A 9,980-nucleotide genomic window follows, 5' to 3' on the forward strand; every position below is an offset into this window, starting at 1 on the left:
TTTTTTTTTTTTTTTTTTTTTGTCACAAGAAGAACAACAACAATAACAAAATAACAAAAACCCCAAAGAAGAAAAGACAAAACAGGCACATGACAAAATCTTCAGTCTTGTAATTTGCAACGAAAGAAGCTAAAAATTCTCTTCATATGGGAAACACACAAAAAGTGCATTTCACCCCTTCGATGAAAAGAGCGTCTTGAAGAAAGGAACTATCCTACTCATCACTTTCTTCTTCTTCTTCTTCTTTTCCTTAAGTTTCTGCATCCTGCGATAGCCCTTTTGAATCAAACAATTGGTATCCAAATCTCCCATTTCATCGTCATAAGATTCCTCATCTGATATTACTGTATCATTACTAGTCCCAGCTGAGCTCAGGTCGTTTAGCAATTTTTCCAATAAGATAGTGATCTCTCTAAACTCAAGACGTGCCTCTGAGTCCTCTGCCCAGCAAGATTCCAAGATGGGAACAATTTCATCTGGAATATTCTTAAGGCTTGGTCTCTTGCCCTAGATGAAAATTAAGAAGATCCAATCATTTGCAACTCCTCTCCAATTATAAGATAAAAGTGAAAATTAAATAAATTATTTATTTCTAACATTTAATAAATTACCTGTTTCACAAAATAGAGAGCAGAAGCCCTATTTATCCCACTGAATGGTGTTTGATTAGTGAGCAACGCCCAGAAAATTAGTGCAAAGCTGTAGACATCGACTTTGTGGTCATAGTGCTTCTTCTCTCCAATTTTGAGTGGCTCACGGCTACATACCTGTGGATATTAAACATAAAATTATGAATTGATATGTTTCAGAAAGAAGATTTTAGGTCTCGAAATAATCAGTTCATTACCTCAGGAGCCATCCATCTGTAAGTACCAGCCTCACAAGTCATGCCACCTATAGTATATTCTCTTGCAAGTCCAAAATCAGCCAACTTTACCATTTCCATATCACTTGTTACCAACACATTCCCTAAACAAACATAGAGACCAATTTGTTAAATTCGTTTTGTTATTCTACAAGACATGATCATGTGTAAAATGGAACATATATTTACTTGGATTTAGATCACGGTGAATAATGCCATTTGAGTGCAAAAACTCCATGGCTCGAGAAATATCCAAAGCAAAGCTTAGTGCCTTCTTTAGATTAGGAGGACTCGAACGAGAGTTCAGTATGAACTTATGAAGACTGCCGCCTTCAACGAGTTCGGTAACTATCATCAATTGTGGCTCTATGCAAGCTCCAACAAACTATACATTTATTAAAAACCATGATTGATTCCTCATTACTATAAGTTTATATATACCATTAATATTGAAGCACTAATATAAATGTACTTTTCATTTTTTACCTTCACAATGTTGTTATGTTCCATCGAGGATAGTAACAGAACCTCCTTTTGAAACTGTTGTTTGTCCTCTATGCTTACAGCAGATGTTTCACACGGCTGCACTACCTTCACCGCCACAGGACATTTGTATCTGCATCTGCTGAATCTAAAAATCATTAGAGAAGAGATATGAAAAAATAGTGATTAGAAAGAAAGAAAAAATCCATTCTTAGGGCTTTGTTAATTAAGATGATTCCACCCACTAATGATTTCTATGCAACATCACATTAATTAATTCACTCAAAATTGTGGAACATATATATAATTGGTCCTTAGGTTGCCTCATGTCATTTTAGACTATTGTTTTCCATAATTTTGTAACAAAATAAAAAAAAATAAAATCTTAACAAGACTAGAGAGAGAGAGAGAGAGAGAGAGAGAGAGAGAGAGAGAGAGAGAGAGAGAGAGAGGTGAAACTCACATTCCTTTGTAGACGATGGCTTTGGCTCCTTCTCCAATCATATGTCCCATCAAGACATCCTTAGCATCTAAAAGCAAATCTTTGCTGATAGTGAAATTGAATTGCTCGTCGGACTCACAACGGTCATCTGAGCGGCCAAACGATGACATGAGAAAAGGATAGTTCGGGTAAAGCATCATCGAAGAGGCTGTGGACATTGTTGGGGTTCGCTGGAACATTTGAGCTTTCATTTTTATGACTTGAAGTGATGAGTGATTGAGGAAGATGAGAGTGAAAGAGAAGTGCTTGAGTTACATAGATTTATAGTAGAGTTCGGGGGATGGATACTCATGTAATTTCATTAGTCTCTACTAAACGCCAAAAGTGTGATTAGAGGAAATAAGAAAAATATAATATTTATTTGTTATGTAATAATTGATAATTCAAACTTGGAAGGGGAAAGAAGGAAAAATGAAAACTATTATTTAAAAGATTCTTTTCTCTTTTTGTAATTCAAATTTCTCCATTTGTTTATCACCACATGTCATGATTTTCATATAATCTTATCTTTTAAGTATTTTTTTGCATATATGTCTACATTTGTTTCCCTTTTTATTTAGCTGTAACTATATATATGTTGACCCTATATGCAAACTAAACTTATTTAAAATTGAAAAAAATATTTTACTCAATTTCTGTAGATAAATAATTTCTGTAGATAAATAATTTTGATTTTAGAGAAGTTGAAATGATTTATTGTAAAATTCTTTCAAATCTTATCAAAAAGCAAGAGATTTGGATTTCTGTATTTTTAACTAAAGAAATCTTCTTAAATCCTTCAGAATCCCTAAAAATTATTAAAATTTAAATCCACAAACTATTTTGAATAACAGTAGAAAATGTAGATTTTTAAATCATTAGTTCAATAACAATATATTTTAGGAGACTTTTTGAAATTCATGATTGAATAACATAGAATTTGTAAATTTTACACAAATCACCTAAAATGTCAAGTTAAAAACACCTCCCTTAAGAGTTAAGAGTTCATGAAAAAAAAACTATGGAGTTCAGTTTCTATCCAACTTGTAACATGTAAAACGGTAAGAAAAAGACTTGATTCTCACAGCCAATATAAATTCTTTAACTTTTTGGGCTGCGACTTCATTTTCTAAAACTACAGAATGATTGGCTCACAATTAGGCCTTTTAATAAAAAAAACTTTCTACCGACTGTAAAACACTAATTGTAGATCCAATCACACCATCAAACGATCTAATTAATATTGGTTTCAAGGTTTAATAAATATACCGATTACTAGATGCAATTTTAGTCTGTTTCATCGTTATAATCTTCATTGTCTAATTAAGGAGAAGTTACTGAGAAAGTTTATTAAGATAATAGTAATCCCCTTAAAGTCAGAACACACATTTGAGTCATATACTTAGGATAGTGACATTTTCGCAATATTCCTAAAGCTTGGTCCTATGTAAAAAAAAACCCATCATTTAAAAATCATTTTCATGTTAAAAGTGATAAATGTTGAGTTGTAATTTTATCTATCTTACAAGAAAAAGAATACATAACGAGGCGCTTTGAATGATACTTCTTCCTTTGAGTGAGGAAAGATGTTTTGAAATAAAATCTTAGCAAATGATTGTTAAAAGGTACTCCATTGTATAACAAAGGATTGTGTACTTCTTCCTTTATAGACAATTGAGTACCTTTAACAATCTTTTGTTATTTACTATATGGTTATTAATTCTAATGAAAAATGTTAAATTACCACTATCAACTTGTGATAGATATGGTGACCACAAGAATATATTTTCTGTAAAGAAAACAAATTGAAATGTCCATGAAAAGAAGAATGAGAATTGCATTGCTTTTTCTTAAAAGAAAAATCTTATTACAACAAGAAAAAACAAGGAGGACAAAAAAAAAACAATGAAAGACATCATCATGGCTTGTAACAAGCCATGATCTAACAAGCCCTGATCATGAATTGTATCCCCTTTCTATTATTTTTATGGAAACACAAAAACATGATCATGGCTTGTAACAAGCCCTGAAAATCTTAACGAAAGGACGCAACATCTTCACCAGTACTTTCTTCTTCTCCTTAGGTTTGTTCACCTTGCAACAATGCTCTTGAGTCAGAGGAGGGGTCTCCGAATCCTCATCGATATCACCGTCATAAGCTTCCTCATCCGATAGTGGTAGTGTGTCAATACTACCATCTGAGGTCAAATTTGTTAAAAGGCTTGTTAACAATTGCCTAATTTCCTTGAACTCAGGACGCGCACCCGAATCTTGTGCCCAGCATAATTCAAGGATGGGGATCACTTCCTCTGGTGTATTCGCAAGACTTGGTCTCTCACCCTGTAAGGAAGCAAATCCAACTTTTAAAATTCTTCACCCTTTTTAGATTTATAAGTTAATTTGCGACCTTACATGTCGTACAAGTTGGGGAACACAAATGTTAGGCACGCCACAGAATGGTTCTTGAAGATTAAGCAGCTCCCAAAAAACTATAGCAAAGCTGTAAACATCCGCTTTATGATCATAGTGCTTTGGCTCCTCAACTCTAAGTGCCTCACGACTACTTACCTACAGTTACAAAAACAGAAAAATCAATAATTTTATATGTTTCGAAATAGAAGATTTAGCTCAAAAGAATCATTACCTCAGGAGCCATCCATTTACAAGTGCCAGCCTCACAGGTCATGCCATCTCTATTCTCTTCTCTAGCAATTCCAAAATCAGCCAATTTCACATGCTTGTGATCACCGGTTACCAACAAATTCGCTACACCAACCAACACACCAAAATTTCAAATTTGTTTCTCTATTCACAAGATTTTATGTATAGACTGGAGCATATTTACTTGGTTTTAAATCACAGTGAATGATGCCTTTTGAGTGCAAAAACTCCATGGCTCGAGAAATATCCAAAGCAAAGGTCAGTGCCTTCTTTAGATCAGGTTTCGACTTAGAACCCCACATGAACCTCTGAAGAGTGCCGCCTTCCATGAGTTCGGTAACTATCGCCAGTTGCGGCTCTATGCAAGCCCCAACAAACTATACCATCATCAAAAACCATGTTTATTTTCTCACTATTATATTGATAAAACACCAATATAACTAATTATTTTTTCTCATTTTTTACCTTCACAATGTTGGCATGTCTCATCTTGGATAGTAACAAAACTTCATTTTGAAACTTCTTTTTGTCCATTATGCTTACAGCAGATTTTACACTTGGTTGCATTATCTTCACAGCAACGGGAACTCGGTTTCTGAACCTATAAAATCATTATAAAGAACATACGAAATAAGTGATGACTTTTAATTAAACGGATTAGTTAAATTCATCTCATCATTATAAAATATAAGAGAGAGAGGGAACATACAATCCTTTGTAGACGATGGAGTGGCCTCCTTCTCCAATCATCTCTCCCACTGAGACATCGCNCACACCAAAATTTCAAATTTGTTTCTCTATTCACAAGATTTTATGTATAGACTGGAGCATATTTACTTGGTTTTAAATCACAGTGAATGATGCCTTTTGAGTGCAAAAACTCCATGGCTCGAGAAATATCCAAAGCAAAGGTCAGTGCCTTCTTTAGATCAGGTTTCGACTTAGAACCCCACATGAACCTCTGAAGAGTGCCGCCTTCCATGAGTTCGGTAACTATCGCCAGTTGCGGCTCTATGCAAGCCCCAACAAACTATACCATCATCAAAAACCATGTTTATTTTCTCACTATTATATTGATAAAACACCAATATAACTAATTATTTTTTCTCATTTTTTACCTTCACAATGTTGGCATGTCTCATCTTGGATAGTAACAGAACTTCATTTTGAAACTTCTTTTTGTCCATTATGCTTACAGCAGATTTTACACTTGGTTGCATTATCTTCACAGCAACGGGAACTCGGTTTCTGAACCTATAAAATCATTATAAAGAACATACGAAATAAGTGATGACTTTTAATTAAACGGATTAGTTAAATTCATCTCATCATTATAAAATATAAGAGAGAGAGGGAACATACAATCCTTTGTAGACGATGGAGTGGCCTCCTTCTCCAATCATCTCTCCCACTGAGACATCGCTTGGGTTGAGAAGCAATTCCCTGCTGATACTGAAATTGAATTTCTTGTTGGACTTCTTGTAAGAAGGGTAGTTTGAGAAAGCCATTAGTCCAGCTCTAAGGCTGGAAGTGATTGAGAGGACTAAGGATGATTAGTGAAAGATGAAGTGTTGATGATGATGAGTGATAGAGGAAATGCTTGGGCTTATTTATAATACTACAACATATGGGGGTGATTCTGTAATTTTACGAGTTTTTATTCGACGTGTATGTTGGCTAAAAATGTTAATTGACAATTAATAGTATAAAAACGAGAAAATCAATACTAATTAGTATTACAGTAAATGGTTACCAATGAGCATGAATGGTCTCGTTACCAAGCTTATCTTAAATTTTTTTTTTTATCCTTTCACCACCACATCTCTTGATTTTCTTATAATCTTATCTTTAAGTAGCTTTTTTTCTTAATATGTTTAACAATATATGTGGACTCTATGTGCAACTCTTTTGGAAAAACTTTTTATGCATGAGCTGTATACAGCAATGTATTGTATATAGCAGGAGAAAGATGGTAACAAATCTGGAATTACTATACATTTTATTAATTTTATATCTATAAAATTTTATACATTGTTTTTTAAATAAATCTTATTTTCATTGCCAATAATTTTCATGATGACTTAGAAAGGCGACTGACTGATAATATAATCTTCTATCAATTTTTATGATTAAAGATAGATAAAATAATCAGGTAACCAAGGTCCATTGTATCCTAGTTTTGTTTATAGTTTACATACTAATGTACTCACAGCCAATGACGTTCGCAACCGAGTAAGACATATGGGGTTCTTCGATATTATAGACATATGACGAAAAGATTTTCAAACTTACCGTCCATCTTTCCTACGATATTTCTGTTCCAGTCTATGTGACTATATATGTATCACATATAAGTTGACAACGCCATGCCAATGTATAAACATCCACCATCTCAAAAGAGCTACATTAAATAAATGTTTCCATAAAATGAGATTTTGTTGCCGATCGAGCTTATATGATTAGGTCAGAATATCCACCATATCAAAAGAGCTACATTAAATAAGTGTTCCCATTTGTAGAACTCGAAAAAAAAAAAAAATTGAAATCAAAACCTAGCAAATACATGTTAGGGTTTAGGCATTGCCATAAGACCGGACACAACACACACTCACCACTTGGGGAGGAAGCTTCTTATCTTCTTGTTTTAACACTTCAATTTCGACCGTTGTAATGGAAACAAGACTCAATATGGGCTTATTAGTTAGATATCGTTGAGATTTAAATGCCCATCAATATTGTATTATTTTCACTCTCGTAAGCATGTTTAACAGTTTAAGTTTCCTAAGTGTGAGGGCTTGAGCATTTGCTGAAGTGCCGGTTCAATAAAAAAAAAGAGAGACGGTGGTGTTTTTAACAACTTTTGGACTTGCGGCCCATAAATACTCTGCGCCGGCTCTGACTATGTCAATTGGATTAACTAGTTCGAACAAACATTAGGCTGAATCTCATTGGGGACCATACTTTGTTTGCGATTTTCACACACACAGTATGTCGATTACATATGTAGGTGTGTAAGACGAGAAGATTAAATATGTATTCAAATAATTCACATGCATATATTCGGGTGGAGTGGACAGTGCATTATAAACAAAGTCGGTACTTTGGCAGAGTTAGGTTATATTTATAGGATATGTTTCGGGGTTGGGTTGAATATATTAGTAACACACACTGACGACAGAGATAAGAACTGTAACACACATCATCAATGGTTATATATATTTGATACATAAATATTACGATAACTACACTTTAGATTTGGATAATGCTATGCTTATGTTAATCCTTATCTCTCTACTTCTCTTAGTCCTTATCACATTACGATTCTAGCTCTATCTTCTACGAACATCTACTTGTATAAATACTTGACTACTTCTACATGAATAAGATAACCTTTCTACAAACTATTTCATGGTATCAGAGCCTACCCAATTCTACTAAATTTTTTTCTACAAAACACTTTCTCTATTTTCTTCAACAATGTCTACTACTGATGGTACCATCACCCCCACCGATGGTGCTCCTCCAGCTCCTACTACTACTACTGCCACAACCGTTCTTACGGAGTCTTCCCCATACTATCTCCATCCCTTTGACAATCCTGGTGCACTAATCAGCTCGGTGATGCTTCGTGGAGACAATTATTCTGAATGGGCAACAGAACTTTCCAACTCGTTGCAGGCTAAACAAAAACTTGGTTTCATCCATGGAACCGTTGTTAAACCTGCAACAGACCCGGAACTTTCTCGCTGGTTAGCCACAAATTCAATGATTGTCGGGTGGATCCGTACATCCATATATCCAAAGATTCGTTCGACTATTACTTTTGTTCCTGATGCACATAAACTTTGGGACAATATCCTACGCCGCTTCTCTGTTAAAAGTGGTGTTCGTATTCATCAACTTCGTGATGAGATCAGCAACTGCCGCCAAGATGGACAATCTGTTCTTGAGTTTTATGGCCGTCTTTCCAAACTTTGGGAGGATTTGGACAACTTGAAGACTTCTCGTTCCTGTTCATGTGACGCTTCTGCAGATATTGAAAAAGAACGAGCAGACATCCGTGTTCATCAATTTCTTCTCGGTCTTGATGACTCACGTTTCCGCAACATACATTCTAAACTAATCGATGAAGATCCTTTGCCTGATATGGCCAATGTCTATTCCCGCGTCATCCGTGAGGAACAACTCATCCACTCTGCCCGATCCAAGGAACTCAAAGCAGAGGTTGTTGGTTTTTCTGTGAAGACTGATTCCACCGAAGATCCTCCTCCTCTTGCTTTGGCTGCTGTGGCTCGTTCCCGTGATCCCAACCGTTTTTGCACTCACTGTTCTCGCAAAGGACACGATAATACAGAGTGTTTTCTTCTTCACGGTTATCCTGATTGGTGGTATGATCAACAACGTTCTACATCTCATCCTGGCACTGTCTCTACTCAACGTGGTCGTGGGGGTCGTTTTTCTAGTTCAGGGAGTCGTGGGAGAGGTCGAAGCAATCCTGCTCGTGCTAACTTCTCCAACACGTCAGCTCCCACCACGTCATGGAGCACCGATCAGATAACACAACTCCTACAACTGCTTCAAACACCTCGTACTACGATATCCTCCGAAAAATTGTCCGGTAAAGCACAATTCACTGATATCATTATTGACACAGGTGCTTCACACCACATGACCGGCAACCTTGCCTTACTGACCGAAGTCATTGACATTCTTCCATCTGCTGTTGTGTTTCCTGATGGGAAACTCTCACGAGCAGTAAAACGCGGAAAGCTTATTCTAAGCCGCGATTACTACTTACTCGATGTCTTATACGTTCCAGGCTTCAATTGCACTTTGATCTCTGTTTCTCGCCTACTTAAGCAAACTGGTTGCATTGCAATATTTACTGATACTCTGTGTGTCTTGCAGGACCGTTTTACGAGGACCCTGATTGGGGCAGGTGAAGAACGTGAGGGGGTTTATTACTTTACGGGAGTCACGGCTGCACGGGTTCATCGTACTGATTCTGGAACGGCTTCTAAATCGGAACTTTGGCATCGACGACTTGGACATCCCTCTTTTCGTATTTTATCTACATTACCGGTTTTAGACAAGTTGTCTTTTGATTCTATTCAATCTACATCTTGTGAGATTTGTTTTCGCGCTAAACAAACGCGTGGTGTTTTTCCTGAGAGTTCTATAAAGCTACTGAACCGTTTTCTCTTATTCACTGTGATGTTTGGGGGCCATATCGACATCATTCCTCCTGTGGTGCACAATATTTTCTTACTGTTGTTGATGATTACTCTCGAGCAGTTTGGATTTATTTGATGTTAGAAAAGTCTGAAGTCGCAAATCTTATTCAACAATTTTTTGCGCTTTGTGAAAAACAGTTTGGCAAACCAGTCAAGAAAATTAGAACTGATAACGGAAGTGAATTCATGGTTCTCAAATCTTACTTCAAGAAAACCGGTGTTGAGCATCAAACCTCCTGCGTCGACACTCCGCAAC

General features: G+C 36.0%; 2 protein-coding genes across 2 annotated transcripts; both read right to left on the reverse strand.

Moving 5' to 3' along the window:
• LOC104715525 (serine/threonine-protein kinase STY17-like) lies at positions 172-2,008 on the reverse strand. The gene is made up of 6 exons (XM_010432921.1): positions 1,812-2,008; positions 1,352-1,487; positions 1,055-1,250; positions 848-969; positions 612-767; positions 172-507 (listed from the first exon to the last, which is right to left on the reverse strand). Exons 1-6 carry the CDS (start codon positions 2,006-2,008, stop codon positions 172-174), a joined length of 1,143 nt encoding a protein of 380 aa, XP_010431223.1.
• LOC104715526 (serine/threonine-protein kinase STY17-like) lies at positions 3,837-5,998 on the reverse strand. The gene is made up of 6 exons (XM_010432922.1): positions 5,853-5,998; positions 5,609-5,744; positions 5,328-5,520; positions 4,474-4,595; positions 4,242-4,397; positions 3,837-4,169 (listed from the first exon to the last, which is right to left on the reverse strand). Exons 1-6 carry the CDS (start codon positions 5,996-5,998, stop codon positions 3,837-3,839), a joined length of 1,086 nt encoding a protein of 361 aa, XP_010431224.1.

Source organism: Camelina sativa, chromosome 9 (assembly GCF_000633955.1).
Source record: "Camelina sativa cultivar DH55 chromosome 9, Cs, whole genome shotgun sequence".
Classification (NCBI taxonomy): Eukaryota; Viridiplantae; Streptophyta; class Magnoliopsida; order Brassicales; family Brassicaceae; genus Camelina; species Camelina sativa.